Source organism: Carassius auratus, chromosome 16, assembly GCF_003368295.1.
Source record: "Carassius auratus strain Wakin chromosome 16, ASM336829v1, whole genome shotgun sequence".
In the NCBI taxonomy this organism is placed as follows: Eukaryota; Metazoa; Chordata; class Actinopteri; order Cypriniformes; family Cyprinidae; genus Carassius; species Carassius auratus.
The window spans coordinates 15,732,227-15,756,240 of record NC_039258.1 but is presented as its reverse complement, the minus strand read 5'-3'; the positions used below and the strand labels follow the sequence as shown (position 1 = coordinate 15,756,240).

The 24,014-nt window shown below is 35.6% G+C and overlaps 1 protein-coding gene across 2 annotated transcripts in view; it reads right to left on the bottom strand.

The window, feature by feature from the left end:
* Positions 1–24,014, bottom strand: part of LOC113116291 (FH1/FH2 domain-containing protein 3-like) — a 153,874-nt gene that overhangs the window by 124,984 nt on the left and 4,876 nt on the right. For both annotated transcript variants that reach the window (XM_026284365.1, XM_026284366.1), the window contains exons 2-3: positions 15,356–15,462; positions 1,965–2,029 (exon numbers count right to left, since the gene is read on the bottom strand). In XM_026284365.1, coding sequence (XP_026140150.1) covers positions 1,965–2,029; positions 15,356–15,462 — 172 coding nt within the window. The remainder of the gene's footprint in view (positions 1–1,964; positions 2,030–15,355; positions 15,463–24,014) is intronic.

The window sequence follows — 24,014 nt, the reverse complement described above, 5'->3', positions numbered from 1 at the left end:
TAAAGGTGTGCTAGTATCTCAAAACAAAACTTTGAACTTTTTAAATATTTGATGTCATAAAATTTGAGCTCAGAATTTCAGTAACACTTTAAAATAAGGTTCCATTTGTTAACATTACTACATTAATACTACATTCCATTACTTAAATGACTACATTCCATTTGTTAACTAACTACGTACTGTACATTAGCTAACATGAACTAATAATGAAAAATTATTGTAAAGCATTTGTTAATCTCAGTTCATAGTAATTAAACAAAAGTAAAACAGTTAACAAAGTTAACAAAGATTAATAGATTAATAAATATTGTAACAAAACTGTCTTTCCATCTATCTAGTTGGACTATTTCAATGCTCTCAATGCTCATGTCTTCCAGCAAGTTCTATCAAACCTTAATCGAAAACAAGGCAGCACCATTACTATTTTCTAATGAGCCAAAAGAATGCACATCACACCTCTGTTTATCAATTTGGACTGGCAACCACCACTGGCTCTGCACCCCTTTACCTAAATTCATGACTTCAGACTTATGTGCCCTCTAGAAGCTTGCGTTCTGCAAGTGAACATCGTTTTATTGTGCCATCCCAAAGAAGCACAAAATCACTTTACCAGACTATTCTATTCTTAAAAAAAAAAAAAAAATCATCCCTTTTAGACTTGCACTCATTTATTGCTTAGTTTTTGTAAAAAAAAAAAAAAAAAAATATTAAACAAATATTACAAATATTAAAGGTTAAATAATAAATATATATATATATATATATATATATATATATATATATATATATATATATATATATATATATATATATATATATATATATAATTATATTATTATTATTTTGTTTTTACATTTCTGCATAAAAAATTCAGTTATAAAATTATACAGTTTTTAACTCCACAAATTAATCGACACACAACAATAGCATACAATTGGATGCTGAGACATCACATCATCATTTGAATATCACAAATGTTGTGATATTCTAAAATTAACAACAACAAAAAAAAAACACAACAGATGGAAGGAAACCCAGCTATTGTGGCAGCCTGGTAACTTGTAAAACATAACTTCCAAGCACACTGATAAAAGCCATTTTTATGTCCAGTGAGCATCAGACAGTCCATATACTGTATGTTTTGTGGGTGTGCTGTCTGAGACTAAGAGTCCCATGGATAACATAGGCATCTGAAGTTAGTTACATGAATACTACACTTCCAGAGAAACTACATGGTTTATATGCTTAATGGGTTTTGTGGGTGCTGTCTGTGACACTTAATCCTTCGTGATACAAAGATAGCCGTCCTGCTTCCACACACTGACACAGATGTTAATCTGGGATAAGGCTTACAGAGGTAATGAAGCCTGATTCTGTCAACAGGGTTTACGGACATAAGATAAACAATGAGATTGTGAAGAAATATACAGTAACTATACAAGATCATGTGCTAGTTATTCTTTTTTAAATATATATATGTATATATTCTGGCAGGAATATGTTACAATGGCATATTTGTGAGTGTTTTTAAAACTAATCACACAGGCTATAAATAAAAAAAAAGCCTTCTATGTTTTAAAACTCCGATATACTTGACACAAGATGATATGTGTGTGTAAAGCACTTCCTTGGCATTCATATAAGTTGCTGCATTAGCTGTTTTACATCGATTATGAAATCAAGCATGGGATATATTTAAACTAGATCATAAACTTTGAGGCTTGAGGGCCTATTAGCAACAGGAAAACTTTACGATACAGTAAAAATCAAGCAGGGGCTTTGGTAGGTATAATTTACACATCTGTCATTCAACAAGCAACAAATGAGAAAATAATTCCTAAACAGTATAATGCAGCCAGAATCTGCTGACTGAGCCAGAAATTTTAAAGGGTGAAGATTGAGTACAACATGTTTTTCTCACCATTTATAGTTTATTTGAAGAGCAACGGCATCTTGTTACTCACCTATGCAGGCATGGACTCTGACAGAAAGCTGTGTTCTCAGGATAATACTGTACTTTTTTCCTCTCCTAAAGAAAAAAAAAACACAAAACAAAAGATCATCATGCTGAAAATCTAATAAATGTTAAAAGATTTATAAAGCTATGTCTGACGATATGATATGGACAGTATATCCATATGATGGACCAAAGTATGGTTTCTCTTTCCGAATACATTAATTTAGTGCACTTTTTAACTGTCAAACTGTTTTCTCAGTTCATTGATAAAAAATCCTGCAAATTCATATTCAAAGAAACAAATAAATCTTAATTCATTACATTACATTACAACATTTAAGATACATACATGGACGAATAATTGCAACTTTGGTAAAAGTAGTCATGTGACTTACATGTTGTGATATTTAGGTGACTGCTTACATTTTTCTACATTTTAAACAAAAACAAAACAAAAGGCAAAACAACATGAAACAATACAAAACAAAATAAAGCAACACAAACAAAAAACCAAACCTAAAATGAAACAAAAAGCAAAACAAAACAAAAGCAACACAGTAAAAATACAAAATTAAAAAGTGAAACAAAACAAACAAAAACTAAACCAACCAGCAAAAGCAATAGAACGGATCCTATTAAGTCACCTGTAGAAAAAAAAAAACATCCGTGCTTACAAATCATATTGTATATTGTTTTATTGAATGTTATTATGTGGTATAGGCCTACAGCAAAGTGTTTTAAGTGATGATCTATCAAGTGTAGTACGAGGTGGAATACTACGATTTAATAAGAAAAGTGTGCATCAAAATCTTGATTGTTATTGTATAATAAACCTGGCATTGTGACTGATTCTAGAGTAATTTGTTCCTCTTTTTTGAGTCATTTTGGATAAAAGATTCTTTCTAAATGCATATCCTAAATGTATAATAGTAAATATTATAAAAATAATAATAAAAATAATCTATTTTGAAGATTTTATTTTTATTTTTTTTAAGAAGACTATTTTGTGTGTGCGGATCATCTCATAGACTACTGTGAAAAATAATGTTAAATAAGCAAAGGGGGCGGGGCCACAAATCTGTGAGTTTACAAATCTGAGGGAACAGACTGCGACAGCGTGTGCACGGATTATGAATTTGTGAGTACAGATTCAAAAACCGAAGGTACGGTTTACAAAACCTGAGCGCACAGATTGGAAAATCATGGGTATGGTTTATTAATCTGCAGGCAAGATTTGTTAAACCCAGGGAACAGTTTAAGAATTTGTAAGTACTGTACGATTTATAAACTGAGGGGACGGATTGCAAAACTGTCAGTATGGACGATTTATAAACTGAGGGGACGGACTGCAAAACTGTCAGTACGGATTGTTTTCTTTCTCCTACAAGTGACTTTTCTGGCTCCATACAATACAAAGTAAAAGCAAAAGCAAAAATCAAACAAAAAAACTAAAAGTAAAATTATACGAAAACAAAAAACAAAGCACAGCAAAACCAAACAAAACAAAAACACGCAGTTTAGTAACAAACTGAAATCCTGTAAATTGTGAATTAAAGCTAGATAAATTATCACAGGAGTACAGAAAGTTAAACAACCTTATGTTATGACAGATCAATATACAAACAAGCTTCTCCCAAACGTTCATTTGGAACTCCATATAAGGAGAGCATTTTAACATGACACAAAGCAACCAGCCTTATTTATATACACTGGTGAAGGTGAATTAATATTCCACAGCACATCTGTTTACACCAGAAGCCTGATTCTGTGTTGCATCTGCTCTTACTATATATTTAGGTCAGGTGAATTAAGCTTCTAAAGTCTTGAGAGACTAAAACCATGTGTGGCCTTGAGCTTCAAAAGACAGTAAAAATCCAACTGACTTCCTGTGCCTTACTACTAAATGCCAAGTGACTAGTGGGAGGGAGAAACTGGACAGACTGAGTGGGTGAAGAGAGGCATGTTGTGAAAAAAGGGTCAGATATTGTCCGGAATCCCCCTGACCTGGAGAGCAGAGGTGGCTGTGGGGATGACATGTAGGTCACGCCATCCATATAAAGTTTGACAGATGAGCATGGGCACAGACCCAACCCCCATCTCTTCCACAGATTATCAAGCCTGATGAACGGAAGATCTGTCTGTCTCATGAATAACTGGAAGTAAACACATAATGGAATGAAATGCAGCTGCGTTTGAGTTGGAGGAGATGGACGGATGCTTAACGTTCAGCTTTAGAACAAGTTGACCAATCGCAATCCGGATCGCCAATGACTATGTAGTAACATCCGTGTGGGCTGAATCCTCCATTTACCAGACATGAGATAAACACACAAGGTGGACAAGAAGCAACACAGTAAAGAAATGCAGACAAAACAGAAACTCGAGAAGATTGGAGAAAAGATATTTTTCTTCAAAAAGATTGACTTCCTAAAACCTACAGAATATGATACCGCAGGTTTGCTTCCCGAAAGCAGGACAGCAACACAGAGACCTGTAAACAAATGCAGCATTGTGCGAGTTATACAATGAAAGTTTGATGTCTGGTCTTGTCGGCAACATGCCGCAGATCGGGGCATCTATATAAGTGACTACCTACCTTCGGCAGTCTCCAAAACGACCAGTTATTTACAAAAATATATATTATTTTAAATTAAATTAAATATGTAGAAGAATTTAAAATACATAAATTTAATTTATACTGGTGCTTTTTAGTTAGTTTAGTTTAGTTTAGTTTAGTTTAGTTTAGTTTAGTTTAGTTTAGTTTAGTTATCAAGGGGCTGGTTCATAAAATAAGTTCCAGGCTTTTTTTAAGTTAGTCTGATTTATTGTCACTTGTTTTGGTTTCATAAAGCATATTTACCAAAGCTCAAGCCCAGTCACTGTGGCAATTTATGCTGGGAAACTAATCTGGTCAGGAGCAGACACTGACACAGACTTCATTATCAGTCCAAAAATAAAAGTATACAGAAGATGCAACGTAATAAATAAAAATATAGGCTACCATCAACTATATCAACTAAATAGATATTTTACCAATCTTTTTTGTAAAAAATTATGTAGGAAAAGTAATAGATTAATTTATGGCAAGAGTGCACCCCAAAACCTACAGCTTTTTTTGACAGCTGTACCTTTTATGGTTATTAGTAGAATATTAAAGCTTTACACATCTAAAAATGCTCTTTAAAGCACTGAATTAAAAAGTTAAATGAAATAAATGATAAAAAAACAGAGTACATTTGAATTAGTATACGAACTAAAGCAATTAGAGCTGTATTAGCTAGCTTAGATTTGATTTGCAGTTACTCCTGACATAAAACATACACATGTAGGTTTAAAATTCTACATGTGATAAATTAAATGTCCAACAACAAATATTTTAACAGAATGTTATTTTACTCAGAGTTATTGCACTATTTTTCTATTGTGCGCAGCAGCACTCGCTCACTCGCTTAAGCCTCGCCCATGCCTGACAACAAAATGTATATATTTTGGAGAATATACCTGTGACTTTCAGCTATGCACTTTGGAAAACACAACATCTCAAATGCATTTTAACAGCACAAATATATTTGCTGTTTGCAACGGTGGATCGATATGACCCATGATTTACATTAAGGGCTGCTTTAGAATAAGCGTGCAATTAAGTGTGTAATTTTCGAAAAATAAAATACGGGCTCATTGCTATAGGCCAGAGACACATAAAAATCAACAGACACATACAGCCTCTTTCTGCACAACTTTCAAAAGCAACTTGAAACACTTGCAACTTAATCTTTCTGCCATTGAAGCTAATGAGTAACTGGATATATTTCATAATGAAGTTGCGCTTTCCTCGTCAGTAACATTAGCCTGGCTACTAACCACAACCGTACCCTACAGCGCCCTACATGCTCATTATCATATTAAATGTTGAGTCTAAGAATACGCATGAGATACCCAGAGAAATCCAATTTTTGTATTTCTGGAGAGATACGGAGAAACATGCAGGAGAACTGGATTCTGAGGGTGAAGCTGTATGTCTTGGCTTTTCGTCTTGGCTTGATACTGTGAGAATTTCTGCATGTGGGTGCCTGCCAAGCGACTACATGGCTGTGGACGGTCTAGCACATACGGTACGGCTGACATAGCGTGTATCATCCTGCAATGCTGTCCACGCCATTTCCCAGAGTGCAACTCCGCTGGAGAGAAGATCTGCAGCCGGATGACTCAGTCTTTTTCCACAGCTCACGGCCCAATGATTTGAGTTACCCAGACAAACGTGCCCAGCTTTGTGAAACAGAATAGCCCGTTCAACCTGAGAACCGTTTGGGGCCAAAAGGAGAAAGTGTCTCTAACATCAGCCACGTAACACCACCAAAAGACACAGACAGCCTCATTATGCTTATCCAAGACAAATTATCCTGACGTTAGAATTTCACAAGCATGAAGAGACCTTTCACAGCAGCTCTGTTACATAAGAAGACAAATAAAGCACTGACAGTAGATGTAAATAGGTAGTTTAAAAACCAGTCGATAGGAATTTGTTAATTTGGCCTTAGTAATCTGGTGTTAACAATCTGCAATAGAGTTCTGCAAAATTTAATTAAACTGGCAACTGGAAACTTTTAGCCAAAATAACTTACAGTGCATTCAAGAAAAGCATGTTATTAGCATGCTAGCATCAGCATCACTGCATGGGATTCAAACCCACAAGATATCCATTTAGGAAATGTACCCACTAAAAACAAAATATTTTGTTACAATACAAATTATTCTTCCATATTTATATATCTAGTGGCAAGCTGTAACTTCATGCCTGCTATTAAAGATACAACAATATTGAGTAATGCAAAGATTTCATAATTTTTCTACATTTACATCTACATTGCCAGAGGGTGAGAACATTTTCTGCAATTTTTTTATAAAGGTTTGGTGCCAAGGTTTCAGTCTGAGGTAAAGTTCACTGCACTTGCTGACCAATTTTAAATGTTGAAAATCATGTTATAGAAAAATCAACACACACAGATCCTGTATTTAGGCTAAATGATGCATCAGTTAAGACAAAGTACCACTCAATTCTTCCAATTACCAAAACTGTCTCCAAATCATAGGGCTCCTCCACCCACCAAATGCAAAATTGACTTTTACTTCAATCCCGCACATCCTCTATATGTAAATTCATAACCATTTAAATACTGTATAGTGTCTATCCTGACTAAAGTCTTTGTGAGAGAGAGTGAGCGAGGGATACTGTATTCAGAACTTTACTCTGGCAAATGGATGAACCTCTGCAGGTTAATGATCACAACCCCTGAACAGACCATCATAACAAATGTTTGTCACTGGGGAAAGTCAAAGTTTAAAGCAGACTCAGACCTCTGAGATGAGCTAGCACAACATTCTGCTCTTTATTTACTCCCAAACGCCTTATAAACCATGATCCTGGCCCCATGCAGCCTCTCCTGGGTCTGTGGAGTCATGCCAGGCGTGCTCTAACCAACTTTGACTCCTCACTACCCGCATGTTTATGGAATATCACACTATGAAGTCCCATAAAGGCACAAAAGGAGGGAAAATGGAGAGGGAGAAAATTATAGAGAGAAGACCCATTGCCAACAGGTAACGTTTACCTCCTGCATACTTGGACCCGGTTCAAAAACAACCATTTGCCTATAGTGCAATTAACAGCAGACTATACAAGTCTTCCTGGAACAGATATGACTCGGCAAATAAGCTAGAAATTAAGTTTCTGAGCACCTGGTTTATTTATAGACCAGCACTTCTCAAGTATTTCTCAAGAAAAAAGGAATAGTTTACAAAAAATACAGAATCTGACACCATTTACTTTCTCTTTTCTATGGAAAACAAAATGTAGCATTTTGAAGACATTTGTTTGTGCACTTTTCCATGCAATTACAATTATTGTCTGAAGCTTTGATCTTAAAAAAGGACACAATGGCAGCACAGATTTATCATACGGTTCGTACAAAGGTTTAAAACAGCACAGAAAACCAAACGTTTAAGACATAAAAACATATTTACATTGATGAAAAAATGTAAAGTACAGTGATAAGAAAGATGGTCTGAATGATTTACTTACAAATCACACTCATCTGGTTTGTTTTGGGCATGCAATATTTGCTCAACTTGCCCAAGTTGGAAAGGAAACCTGTTTGAAAACAGTTATTTCTGCAGTTTCATTTTGTGCCACTGGTGGTGCTGAGATTCCACAGAGCCTTTTTATATATTATTCAAGTAAAATATTTAGCTTGAAGCACCCTAAATTTGTAAAAAAAGTGATAGAAGTACTATCACTTGTCAATCTATTCATAAGACTCTAAAAACAGAGATGATAGTAACACATACATGGCACCTCAGTGTTTCCACACTTTCGACCACAGCTCCTCTGCCTGCCATTTACTTCAGCAATAAAGGACAAATCCATCCAGCTGAGCAGCCTCCTACCCCTCTATCCATGTAATCTGCACAAATATTTGAAGCGTTCCCATTAAAAGATCTAGGCGTTTCTCCAGGGCCAGAGGCTAACCGAGTCCGACGACAGCTCCTCCGGCACATTAGCCAGGAAAAAAAACGAGTTCAAGAAAAATATAAGACGAGAGAGAAAGCAAGAGAGACAGAGAATAGGAGAGGTTTCAATATTTAGAGAAAGTGAGATTTTGGGCACATTTATTTATTAATGTTAACATTTTTCTTCAAAGTAAAAGAGAGTTCTTGGCTTGAGGGCCGGTTGATATGAAAGAGTTTTGAGTTTTTCGACAGAATTGTCATTTTTCCCATCTTCTCCCAGTGTTATGTTATCACTATATGTTCTACATTCTTTCACCAATGTGCATATTTTTTAGGTGTTGTATAAATTTTACATAACTTTTATTTATACTTTATATAACTTTTTTAGATCTTGTAAAGATATTTTAGTATTATTTCTATATTATTATAGAATGTAATTGTACAAATTAGCATTTTTATATTTTAACTTTGTTTATTTTATATTTTAATCATGTGATTTTGACATTTTAAGCTTTTATTTTATACCAATTTTATTTTTAATAATTTTAGTACTTTGATATAACAATTTTCAATCAGAAATTGCTAGTACATTTCACAAATAATTACAAAGAAACAGCCACATTCAATGGAAGTAAAATTTGAAGTAAAAAGCATTTTGAAATGTATTTTATTGTCAAACATACTCCAATAATCTTTTTATTTTCAACTTTCATATAAATAATATATTCTCTGATAAACATTTTTTACAGTGTAGCTGCCATGACAACATATATATTTATATTTTTTCCCACTTTTAAAAGTTTAGAAACTATAAAACTTGCTTTAAAACTACAGAGTTAAACTAGTAATTTAACTGGTTGGGTAACATTTGGTTGAAATTGCATGTATATACTGGTATATATATATATGTATTTTTTATTTATTTTTTTACATTAAACAAGTAAAAATTTTAAAAACATATTTATAGTTTTTGTGGTAGGGCCAATAAAAATGTTGGCAAGACAAGTAAAAATCTAAAATAAAATGGCCCACAAAAACAATCCTTACTGTTGAGCCCTGGTGTAAGAGAGAAATTCTGTTGGTATTTTGCCAAAACTAAGGGTCCGTACTAACAGCATTGTGGGATTCAATTTGAGGCCCCTGGTCAGGCTCCGACAGCTTTTTCTGCATGAGGTGGTCTGGTAATGATTAGAATGGTTTAGCCACTATGACATAGAGATATCCACCTAACAAAATGAGGCGTTAGAGGATCATTTCTCAATCAGAGCGCAAAGTGACTTCACATGACTAAGGCACCTGTGGAATGCAACTTGTAATCTGTATCCATTTCTGATTGTCCCTTTGGAATCCCATCACAGGCCTGTAGGTTCCACATCGAGAAAGAAATCTTTAAGGATATCAATGAGCAACTAAAATAAGTCACATTTGTATATAATAACGCTATTCAACAATGTGCACCAAAGCAATGGAGGAAATGTACTATCGCATTTCTCAGAACTGTTAATCTCGGTTTGAAAAGAACTGAACACCAAGAGAAAGAATGAAAGAAAATTAAGCAGAGTTTGGTAATTCATTCCAGGCCTAATGCAAAAAGTAAGGAGATACAGTAGCAACAATGAGGCAGCAACAAAAGGATCTCCAATTATTCCTTGAGCCAATTAGTCAACTTTTTTAAGTGTTTTCAGCAATTGATGAAATGTAGGTCAGACACATCACATGAAGCAAGATAGAAAACCACAAAACAGAGAAGGAGGAGGAGAAATGGGTTAAGTTTTAATCACATACTTCGGCCAAGGTTTTTAGACCCCATAATAAAGCACAACTGCAGTAAATGGAGGGGGCTGTGAACTCCAGCCCATCCAGGCAATAAAAGCCCACTGTGCTGAATTACCCTGTTATTAACAGTAATGTAGTCCTCCATTCCTGCTCTCCGCATCCCACTCAGACACTCTGCATGGGTCTAATAATGCACACTCTTGATAGCCTCTTGGGAAGTGGGGGGGGGGGGGTCATGAAGACTGACAGAAGAGCGGAACAGCATGCCAGTTGGCTCTACCATTCATTTCGCAGAGACCTAAAGAAGTGTCCCTTCAGCCTCTCACTCATCCAAAAGACATCCATTCACTACTATGTCTTCAACTGTAGTTAAGATTTGAGCCCAATCCAGTGGAAATAAAATGGCACTAGACCTGCCTCCACATTGACACAAATACACCCCTAAATATTTGTGGCCTTGTCCAATAATGGCCTCAAATGCCAAAATCTAGCATTCAATCATTGGTGTTTGGCAGATTCAGGAAGCTATGTCAACTCAGTGGCTAGAAAAGATAGCAGTGTTGTATAATAAAACTGTGAGTCAGAAGCCATTAATTGGGGTCAAAGAAAAACATGTTTGTTTTATATGGTATGTCTAAAGGGTTTGCACCAGTTTCTGATCCATTTGATGTGAGAGTCCATGTCCACTGTGAGCACTAATTTATGGATGCTTACTCTTGCATCAGATTGAAAAATAAAAAGGCAATTGTGGGATAAAGTTTGAAATAGGAAAAGTCATACTGTGATAAATATACAAAATCTCAAGAAAAAAATCTAAATTAAAAGAAATAAAGTTATAAATTGTTTATAAATCATATAAAAATATAAATCAAGTTATAAATTGTGACTTATGACTCACACTTTGTATGATATAATATTGCATTTATGCATTGAGAGATTTATAACCACAATTATAAGGAGCCAAGCTGCAATAAATAATAATAAATTCGCAATTGCAACAAAGTCACAATTATTAGATCTGAAGTCACATTATGAAATATAAAGTGACAATTATGAGAAAAAGTCACAATTTTGAGATATAAAGTCACTTTGTGAGTGATAAAATTGCAAAATAAATTAATAATTACGAGAAATAGTTACAAGTTATTAAGTCATAACCACAATACAAAGTCACATTGCAAGGGATAAAGTTGCAAGTATGGGAAATAAAGTCAACCGTGAGATATAAAAGTAACACTGAGAGTTGCAAAGTAAAAATGACAAGAAACAGAATTGCAATTGCAATTGCAAAGAAAAAAAACGGTCGGAAACCAGGCTTTCAGACAAATGCGATGCATATTAAACTGCAAACTCAACAGATTTTGTGGGTTAAATTAGTATTTTATACTTTAATTAATTTTAAAAGAATCATCTACTCCTGGAATTTGCCCAACAAGACAATTAACACTGAATCTTGCCAGCTTTCTTAAGACCAGAGGCTGACATCATCTGTGCCCTTGCCAACCAGTCAGGTATTTTGAGGGCTGGCTGAATAGACGCCTGTCATAGAACGTCTGAGATATGTGCTGAAGATAAAAGAACATGTGCTGCGAGATTTTAAGGTCTTTCTGATAGCTTTAGATGGAATGTTTTATGGAATGCACGTGACAGGATTGGGTTTATAGTTGCTTCCAATGTAACATGTGAATACAGACCAAAATGTAGGTATTAAGAAAATAGTCACCCAGAGGCTATTGAGAATCAAGCCAACACCTTTAACCTTTTACCTTCTAACATTCTAACATCTTCCAAGACAATAAAGGTTTTTAAGGAGATGTGAGTAATTTCTTCATATATTGGCCCTCTGATCTGCAAGCAAAGCAAAAATTTTCTCAATGTGAATGGAAGGAGACCAGGAGAAATGACCACTCCAACTGATGTGTAATCTAGACTAATAATTACAAAATGAAATTAAACCATACAAGACGACAAAAAAATAAAACACCACAACAGTATATTACATATAAACAGGATCATCATGAGATATTTTATCTTTAGAAGTGATTTGTGATTGAGGCTTAGTGATTAAAATTGGCAAAGCAACTATTAGTATACAGGTAATATGTATCTGTGTATTGTAATATTAAACTTTACACACACATGCTAAAAGGGTGAGGCTTAAATGATTTTAAGGTTTTTCTTTTTCTTTTGATAGTTTGAAAATAAGAACATGGAAACAATTAAAGGAATAATTTAGCCAAAAATTTAAATCTGTAATTATTTATTTATCTTCATGTCGCTCCACACCAGAATGCTGTAATTATTTTTTTCATTGAACATAAAACAAAAATCTTCAGGCAGCTCTAAAGCTCCAAAAATGAAAAAAAAAATAAATAAATAATAATAATACCATAAACAGACTGAACTTTAAGAGAGCCAACGCAACTGGATTAGTGAATAAATCATACTTTTGAGCAGTTTCTTTTTAAAGGGGTTATGAACTTTTAAATAAAAATTCCCTTCATCTTCAGCGTACTATAAAACATGCCATAAGTTTCAGAACTTAAATCTTTCTCTTGAGTTCAAAACCACTTTTATTGAAACTAAGCTGAAAAAATGACATTTTGGAATTTGTCACATTATGACATCATAGTGTGACAAAAGATCACCTTTGCAGAACAAAATCAATGCCTACTTCTATATTATTACATTTTTAGCCCCCACTACTGACTGAGGAAATACTAGAGAGATGCAAACACAAGATTACTCCATCAACGTAACCACAGAGATCCTCTGAGAATTACAAGTAAGTTGTGAAAAAACAAGGTCTTTGAATTGCCTTCCTTGCCATTCTAACACTGTATCTACATCGGCTGTTGCATTGTGAATCCACTTCTCTTTTCGTTTCAGAAAAGCATGGAGTACATATGAAATAGAACATATATCACTTTACTCTTGGGGATTTGTCATGTCAATCTGCACCACAGACAAAATCGCTTATTATAATGGGTTCTGTTGTCTTTAATGGCGGCGTGCCACACATGTATGGTGTAGACACTGGGTAACATTACAAAAGAGCTCCAGATCTTGTCATTGAAACACTGTTTATTTACTTTACTTTACTCCAGATTCATTTGTAAACAGTTCAACTGAAGCTTTTCAGAGAGACTGAAGGTAAAAGATAAGTCTTACTATATTGACTGCAACAGTCACAATACATAAGTGTGAGTAACCATGTTTTACCACTATTGTATTGTCTGTTCCAGATAGTTTGATATATAATGAGTATTTACGAGGCAAGCATGTCCTGGTCTAAACAGACAACTGTTTGTGTCGCAACTTGCCTGCTACCTCCTCCTGGAGTCAGAAGGTTCTGAGGTCACTTCATGCTTTTCACATTCTGGGCCTGCTCAACCATACAGCTGACGAGCTGTCTCGAGCAATACTCCCGGGAGAATGGTGACTCCATCCCCAGACAGTCCAGCTAACTTTAAGACGTTTCAGCGCTTCGGCGAGAGCACCGTTTATGAGACACGCCTATGCCTTGAAGTGAAACCTGTTTGTTGAGTGGTGTTCTTCTCGCCGAGAAGACCCCCGGAGATGCCAATTGTAGTCATGCTTTCCTTTCTGCAGCAAGGGCTGGAGCGAAGGCTGTATCCCTCCACCCTCAAAGTCCAGGTTGCTGCTATTGCTGAGTACCATGACCCATGTTTCCTTAGAGGGTCCAGGAGGTTAAATCCTTCCAGGCCCCTCTCTATACCCTCTTTGGGCCTGTCTCTAGTGCCCATTCGAGCCCTTGCATTCAGTTGAGCTAAAGTTTCTTTTATTGAAAACTCTGCTCCTGCTTGCGCTGTCCTCCATTAAGAGGGTAAGGGACCTGCACACATTTTCGGTCGACGATTCATGCCTAGAGTTTGGGCCGGTTGACTCCCAGGTAATCCTGAGGCCCTGGCCAAGCTACAAGCCCAAGTTTCGCACTACTCCCTTCAAAGACGAAGTGGTGAACCTTCAAGTGCTGCCCTCAGATGAGGCAGACCCAGCCCTGGCTTTGCTCTGTCCTGTCCGAACATTAAGATGCTACGTAAACCGGACACAAAGCTTCAGGACCTTAGATCAGCTCTTTGTCTGTTACGGAGGCCAGCAGAAGGGGAATGCTGTCTCTAAGCAGAGAATGGCCCAATGGATTGTGGATGCCATCTACCTGATTTATCAGGCTCAGGATGTACCCTGCCCGTTCAGGTTGCGAGCTCACTCAACTAGGAGTAGTGCATCTTCCTGGGCGCTGCCTCGTGGTGCCTCGCTGACAGATATCTGTAGAGCTGCGGGCTGGGCGACCCCTGACATGTCCGCTAGATTCTATATCTTTTGTGTAGAGCCGGTATCCTCTTGTGTTCTAACCTCAAACGGTGGCATCGAGAGACCCCAGTTAGTGTCGGCTTGCTAAAACTGCTCCAGAGTGTCCTTACTGTAGACCTGTACTGTGGACTATGTGTATAGTCCATGGTATAGCCTTAGAGCCTGTGTTTCCCCGGCAGACTTCTGCCTTCCAAAAAGGTTACAATCACATCCAATTTCTCCATATACACCTAAATATCTATATATGTATTTGCTTCTGAAAACTCCTTCAGGAAGAATGGGGCTTCTGCAGCATCCCCGTTCCCAGTGGAATGGGTAAGTTTTCCTAGTGTTATCCAATCTCACTCAGTGTGATAGTGCTTTGACAATGGTGAGTGGAACTACTTGTTCTGAGCCCTGGCCTACACTTAAATAGGGGCACAGGTGGCTCACACAGGGTACTCGGAAGAGGCAGCACACATGACGCTCTGGTAGGGTTCCCAATTCACTGGTCACCATCCAATGTTGTTTTTAAAGTATATCACAGCAGTGTCCATCTACTATTTTAATATGCAAAACTGTTAGCCAATCATAGCAGAGGTTGTTTACTTCAGAGCCTAAAAAAATTACTTTCATGGTGCTTTTTGTTGTTGTTGTTTTTTGTCTCATTTCTGGAGATGAACAGTTATTGTATAGAAAATAGTTGTGTGAAGATTCTTTAAATAGAATATAAAAGAAGAAAGTCTACTGAATGTGGAACTACGTGAAGGTGAATGTTTTTATTTTTTTGCTGTTGCTTACCCTCCATCTTCCTGAAAGCCTTCAAGTTCATCTCTCTGCTCAGCCAAGGTGGACTCCAAGTCCAGATAACTGCCATTATGAGACAACTGTAAAGCACAGTCATCGAGCTAAGAGAGGGACAAAAAAAATAAAAAAAACAGATTACAAAAAAAAATCATATGCAATGAGTTTCAAAAAAACTTCTTAAAACAAATAAATTATTATGGAACATTACATCTTAAATACATAAATATATAATCAGGTAAACCATCAGTAATGCCAGTACATTGGATATGCATGACATCATGCTGAGCCTTGACATGTCAGCTATGTGCTTTACAGGAATGCACCATTATTATATTTTTTTTATTCATAACATCACACAGCTGCATAATCAGTGACATACCACACTTAAGCGGTCCTTTCATGCTCGAATTAATATTTCACTTCAATATCAACTCATTGACATAGATACTGTATAAAAAACTAGGTGTTACTAAAACTTAAATGTTCTTAAAGTCATTATGTTGTCATGTTTCTACACTACCTTCATTGATAGCCACATTTTGCCAGAACATTATTTCAAAACATGTCAGAATCATATCAATATCGCAACTGAGGAGTCAAACAACTTTTTCAAAGTATTCAGACTGATTTATAGAAGTGTTGTGAGAAGCCCATCCACACCATTTGGAGATATGCAGCAGTCTTTAGAGGTCGGCTCTGTTGGAGGCCTGCCTGTTTGTTGACACTCAATTACAGCCCAGTGATGGGATTTGAAACCTCCCAGGGGGCCATTGCCGGGCAGCAGCGTGAACTGTCAATCAACGCGTGAGCAGGGTCACCAGCGACTCTAAACAAGCTAATTACACGCACTGTTCCCATTTGACTCCCCCAGAACCAGATCAGGCCTTTAAGCCCCTGCCTGGCTTACCGAGCCACATCCAGCCCCTGGGACAGGTAAGAATATCCTTCATGCGTGGACACCAAGAGGAGTTTACTTTTGCCAGCATGTCTAGAATACCAAAGGGGTCTTTGCTGAAAGTCTCTGTCCTCACCTGTAAGATCTTTGGAATCCTAGTAGTTTTGATTTGCATCGTTATGAAAACACATACTTAGAGAACTGATTAAGCTACAATTACCATGAAGCTACCTCAGGAGTACTATGTGCGAGAGTTAGAGGTATAAGTCTTAAATGTCAAAGTTAAATATGGGGAATGAGATACCATTTGGGCCAAATATATTTGGGTTAACAAAAACATAGAGTATATATGACAAAGAAAACACAAAATACTCTGTTGTACTGTTGTACAATTTTCATATGAAATACCATTATTTAGAAAGTTAAGATCCATGCCTTAAATACCTTTGTGGTTTAACTATTTAATAAAATCATTATTCCCAAACAGGTTTTATTAATTAATTAATTTATTTATTTTAAGATAAAAAGCAAATGTTTTTTTTTTAAATTTTATAAATGAAAATGTGTTACTAAAAATACTTTTTGGGAGAGTCACACCATATGAAATTACCTTGATATTAAAGAGTCAAAAGTTCCAACATTTTAGGATTTTTTTTTTTTTTTTCAAGATTAAAGGCACTTTTTAAAAAAAAAAATTTTTTCAGGTAAAAGCCATTTCTTCACATATTCTAAATTAAAATGCGTTACTAAAATTTATTTCTGGAAGAGTCACACCGCATGAAATTACCTTGTTATTAAAAAGTCAAAAAACATTTTAGGATTTATTTTTTGATATTTTTTCCTTTCTTTTAGATTTTCTAGATTTTTTTGATTCAGTTAAAATGTATTTTTTTCTAATATAATAAATTAAAATGTGTAACCAATATTATTTTTTTGGAGAGTCACACCACATGACATCGCCTTGCTAATCGCATCACCTTGGATTCATGGCCTAATGGTTAGAGAGTACCACAAGTCAAAAGATATGATATTTTAGGAGACTTATTGACCTTGACTCAAAGTCATAAGGGGGCAGTTCCTTTGTTTTTGTTTTCTCTTTTCTGCTCCACATGACTTGTTGAAAAAAGTTTTTCAAATATAATGTTTTCCTTGCGTACCATGACCCCATGAATGGGAAGTCTTTGGGTAAGCATGACCTCATCATCAGGTTCCTTAGAGGGAACTTGCTACACTGAACGGAACACCTTGACCAAATCTGACTCTGTCAGGGAAATAACTACAACGTCCGAGCATGATTAATCCAGTCTAGAGTTTTGGCCTGTGTTTACCATAAAGCCACTGCCTCTATTTCTTCCTCTATCTTGGGCAGCACTGAGATAAAGACGACAGACTTTCGAGCAGATCGCAAGAGGCCTGGTAACAGGATTACCACTCTTCTCCACCAACCAGCACCTTTGACTGCCTGTCTGCTGCGAATTACACACCAGTCAACACCATTAGGTGTGGCAGCTAGAAACCTTAAGCCTCTTCCCACAGAAATTCTGGAAAAGTAGCTCAGCCAACTGTTCCGATAGGATTCGTTCATTCACACTGTCAGAGCTTCCGCGTTTTCTGTACTTGCAAATTTGACAGGAATAAATGTCAAACATACCTAACAATAAAAGTAATTGGAGAAAAATCTGTATAGAAAACTGCAAAAAAGAAGACAACACTAGCTGCAAACTAGAGTGATTTTCTGCTAAAATGTCCGGAGTCAAATCTCAGTTTTAGATTTCAGTTGTCCAGGGATGGAGTCAAGTAAACTACAAATGATTATTTAAGTGTTTTTTTTTACAGAATTTCTGAGCAATTTTAACCTGATTTGAACTTTACTTAGCGCTTTATGTGAATATTAGAGATGTTCATAATACCATACTTTTTAAAGTGACTGTTCACTGAGTTTGTATATCTAACCCTCTAATCATATTATGGAAGCTTCATATTATTATGCTATATTCAGGTTTATCTCAACCTGATTGAACATGTTTCTTATAGAAGCGTTTACATCTAGACATCTTGACGAAGCAAAATAGAATGCAACTGAATGTTCAAGGCTTGTTTTTAAAACTCAAACTATTTTAAACTTGACAACACGTGGCAAGACGCTCGAAAAACATGCAATGTTATGCAAAGGCATCTAAACTTGTACGGCTATATCAACAGTGCTTTATAGAGAAATTAAAGAGCTGTACTTTTCAAAAAGGGTTTTATCGTGAAAACTGACTAACAAGTAAACCATCAGCGCACTAATTATCAAAGGTAATATCAAATCTAAAAATATAGGGAAACAAAGTTGTAATTGCTTACTAAGTAGATGCTGTGTGCAGGTTTGTCATTGAAATTCTATGCAGAGTAGAAATTTTAACAGTAGAGACCATTTGAGAAAACATTGCATCATAACATGTCCTAATATTATTCATTAACAGGCTCTGTCATTCAATTTCCTGCCACAAGTTACAGTAATTTAATTAAAGATTTACAAAAAGATTAAATGGAACAGACAGAATGAGTAAGGATGCTACTGTAACTGGTAAAGGCATTAAGGCCAGAAAAGCTTTGATCCCGTGGCTATTCTATTTCTTTCAAAGAGCTAGTGGCGCCCAAACACCATGTCACGTCAGAGAAAAAACCACACAACGTGTTCAGCCATTGCAACGATGACTGCACCATTTAATTTTTCAAGGGTCTACATTTCTCATCAATCCGTAAAATCCAACAACAAGTTCAGTGAAGCATGATGTAGGACAGGGGACTAGAAGGAAAATGATAAGGGCGATTACAAATAGAGAGAGTTTAATCTAACATGTCCTTAATATAGAAAGAGTGCTACACAAGATTACAGCCCAGATCCGAAGCTGACAGGAAATCCAGACACGAAAGCCAAAGTCGGACTATATTTAGGGCACATGGACCTGGTTGAGGCATGTCTGCTAGAGGTACAGGATCGGTTTGATGTGAAAGCAATCATGGAAAAAAAAGAAAAAGAAAAACAAGGAAGTTCTACTCATTCTCATTCCATTTTCCAGCTTAAAAGCCTTGTACAATACAGTGTAAATTCAGCTCATAACAGTCCTGGTAGGTCAAGGAAGAAAAAAATACTAACATCTTTAAAAGAAAATGAATTACATTGAATTATTAACAAACATTTAAAGTAAAATGATGATTAAAAGGAATAGATTTTCAAGGATATTTAAAGGATATTTATTTTTATAAGGATTTTTATTTTTATTTAATTTATTTTTATCTTGATGGCTACAGGAGGACAAATTTGTCAATAAATTAAAAAAAGTTATACTGTTACCTTTTTCAACTAGGCACATGTATGTGGCATGGTACTTTGGTGCATGGCGGCGGATTGACCCAGAAAAGAAGAAATCATTAAAACAAAGTTGTTATTTATGTATTCTTTATTGACAGTCAGGGAACTACAGTAGCACATAAAAAGCCCAGAAAGGTAGTATGGACATCTTTAAAATTGTCCAAGTGACATCAGTGGATCAAACTGTATTTTATGAAGCTACGAGAATAGTTTATGGAGGGTCAGAAAGCTCTCGGATTGCATCAAAAATATCTTAATTTGTGTTCTGACTATTTAGCTTCTTATTCATTGGGCAATTTTTTTTTTTTTATCAGGGTCAATAAAAACATATGTTATGTTCAATACACAGTTAAGTGGAACAGGATTTGGGGCCAATGAGATTTCAGTGTGGACGGGGATATTTATGGAAAGATGATAAATTCTAAAAAAGTTTCTAAAAGAATGTTCTATTGCACAATACTACTGTTTGTCATGGCAAGTTGGGAAAAACTAAGATTAACAGAACAGATATCACAGGTTTATTACTTCCAGCTTATCCTGACCTGAATGTTTTGTCACAGGAAATACCAAGAATGCAGTTCAGATTGGATCATAGAGGGATTATCACCCAAAAATGAAAATTGTGTCATTATTTACTCATCCCTATATTAATTTACTCACCCACAAGCCATTCAATTAGGTGACTTTTATCCACATCATTGTTTGGTGCTTTGATAATATAATTGTGTATATGTGACCGAAAGACCTCAATATATCATCAGAAGACATGGTAATTAATTTTGTTTTTCTTGTGTTTGCTTTTTTTGATGCTCAAAGTTCTGGTAGCAGTTGACTTGAATTTTATAAATCATCAAAGACCACAGCTATAACTAAAAAAATCTCCTTTACTGCACTAATGAAGAAAAAAAGTCACCTATTTGGGGTGAACTATCTCCTTACAATAACAAGAACTTATCCTGAATCATTTCATAACTTCAGGCTCTGTTAGCCTAAAATAACTCAGACTTAGATCTAAGACTAAACTCTTCCTTTTAAAACATCGCAAACATTAAAGTGCCTGATACCGCGAGATATAAATCTTCAGGCAAACATTATATATAGCCCATTATGTTGTTATAAGACCCTTATGTTAGACCCTTAAACTAAAGTGTTGCACTTCGTTCACGAGCCAGAACTCCCTTGTCTTGGCTCGAGAGTTGTAATGTATTTACAACTTCAAGAGGCAGAACGTAGATTGCTTCCTAAAAACTTGGCAGGGCAATTGAGTGGGGGAAAACATTTTTGGTTCATTTTTTCCTCCTTCTTGCGGTCTCCAGCTGTGCTCCATCTTTCTCAGATTGACCCAGATATCTCACTGCAAGAGACCCCGTGCAGATACTTCAGATTAGTCACCTGGCCGGGAGCGAGGCAGGGACTCTGATAAGCATCAGACGGATGCTCGCTTCGGTCGGTGCTGGAGTTCCAGCGGTGGGCTCCGTTCCATGTGCTTTCATGTCAGCCGTAGGATCAATCAGACTGCAGTAGTGAACAGCATTCTGCTACATAACTATCAACAGACGGTGAAAAGGTGAGGGGTGGTTTCAACCAAAATGTGCTGGGTTTTGGTGGGAAAGAGTGCCCTTTCAATGGTCTTCATCATGTAAATTCTACAACCTCAGTCTCTCTGTGTTCTTCATCAAATTCTAAATAAGGAAAGTGTTTCATAAGGCTCTCAGGGATGGTGTGAGATTCACCATCCTCTTCTGAGAATGACATCAGCCTCTTTAATGGTCAGGTGACTGTATATGGAATCTAATTTTCCACCCTTGTGGCAAGGCATAGGCAAGCCATAAAAAATAAAAAACAAATAATGCATGAATTGTTATTTTAAAAAGTATATCTAGCATTATGATTAGTATACGGAAGGTCTAAGCAGCCATGCATTATCATTTTTTTTCCTTCTTGTTTTCTCGTTTTAACGACTTAATTTTCTCGTTATCTCGACATAACAAAAGCTGTTTTCTTATTATAAAGACTTAATTTACTCGTTATCTCGACATAACGAAAGTTGTTTTCTCGTTATAAAGACTTAATTTACTCGTTATCTCGACATAACGAAAGTTGTTTTCTCGTTATAAAGACTTAATTTACTCGTTATCTTGGCATAACGAAAGTTCTTTTCTCATTATAACAACTTAATTTTCTCGTTATCTCGAAATAACAAAAGTCATTTTCTCGTTATAAAATTAAGTCGTTATAATGTGAAAACAAGAAGAAAAACATTATAATGCATGGCCGTTTGTAAATACTGTACTGTTTACATGTATTAAGAAATATTTTGGAATATTTACAAATGTATTATTATACTTTTTACATTTTAGAAGATTTTTCTTTAAAAAAATAAATGCATAGTATTTTATTAACAATATATAATGGTGACTTTTTACATGGAACAACAACAACGTAAATAAATAAAACAATTTTTTTTAAGTTATTAATCTCTTCTTAAAATAAATAGCACCGATCATGACTCATCTCATAACTTCATGCTCTGTTACATTCCCCTATTTACATGTATTATTCAAAAATCTTTTTTAAAAAATCATTTAAAAGACATTATTAAATATGTATTATAAATAAATAGTAGTATTAAATTGTCAAAGTTGATTCTTTTAAATAAATAAATAAATGTATGCTATTTCATTAACAATACTTTTTTTTGTTTTAATATTGAATTTGTATATATATATATATATATATATATATATATATATATATATATATATATTATTATTATTATTATTATTATTATTATTATTACTAATTATTATTTGCCTTTCTTTTTCATTAAATGTACATTTTTATATAAAGTTATAATTGGAATTATACCGCCAGTTGCACAGATATATATTTATAAATAATTTTTGGAGTAAAATTAAGACATAAATGGCAAAAAAAAAAGACTTAAAAATGTGTAATTTTCAAAACATTCAGTCAATAAAAAAACTTAAGTTATAATTTACTTTTATCTGCAAATTTAGCTAATTTTAACTAAGCTGACAAACAAAAATTCCACATAAATGAAATCAAGAATGTAAAATGTAGCGACTGTTCTGTCATTTGTCCAATCACATTGCATACATACCAACACTTACAAAATGCAGAAGTGAACTCTACTACATGGAACCAAAGAAAAAAGTTAAAACATACAGGTAGGACTAATAGACAAGCTCCAGAATCAACAGTAGTGCAAAAGATAAGTGCGTTAGCAAAGGCTGCAGGTCCAGGAGAGCTGCTAATCTGAGATTAACTGTATAACTGACGGTTCCCCACCCAGCCACTGACCCCATGACCCTGTGGTCATGGGGATGGAAAGCCAGGCCTGGACTTCCTCGTCCAACCACAGAATACAGCACTGGCAAGCGAGTACAGATATGGGGATGGCCTAAAAATAAGAGCACACTGGGAACTAGCCTCGCACTCCAAATCCCATTTCATTCAACTCCAAGCTCAGTTTTAAGGGAAGAAACTTTTCTCATTCAGAAAAGTTGCTCTGTTTCAGTCGCCATAGACACCCTGGACTCCTCAGGTCATGGCTGATAAAATATAAAACAACATTCTGCTAACCACAGTGTAGCATATTAACCAAGCTGCTTTTATTAAATCTGTGAACTGTGAAACTGACAGCAGTTTGTGAGTTCTAAAAAGTCTAGTTCTACATCAAAGGCGTGATTTAATGACATAACAATATGCAGCGGCTGAATGAATCACTCGTTGACACGCTTCAGCCACTTGAAGTGTAAGCAATAAGTATTTCTGTGTTTGTTTCCATTATATAAATATAACATTGTCTGTGGTTGCTCTCTAAATATGCAGCGCGCAATTAGCAAACATGTTAAAAAGGGTTTGTTGCATGTATTCTGACCACAACAGCAATCATTTGCGTTTCAAAGGCGTGTGAAGCCAACGATAAACGTGGAGCTTTTTTCTGCAGACGGTGCCGAAAAATACAGAGGAAAAGTCACTGGGCTGCAAAAACCTCAACTCTGCATAACAATGTGTAAGGCTAATCCAGAATTCAGCCGCAAATGTGAAGGGCTAACCTATATTTTACAGCATTTAGCATAACTTCTCATTACCAGACTCTGTAATTTCGGCAAAATTCATGCGCAAACAGAAAAGGCTTCCCGAAAAAAGTAACTCAGTGAAGGGCCGCATCCATCAAGAGTAAAAGTGAGAGATGCGTGCGTGTGCAAGTGTGTGTTTGTGCATGTGTGTGTGTGTGTGTGTGAGAGAGAGAGAGATGAAACAGAAAGCAAAAAAAATGTCTCTTTACCAGATTAATGAAAAATAAAGATGGAAATAAATCAAGTTTCTATACTTTTATAGTGTGAAAAGGCACAAATCTCCGTCGCTTTCTC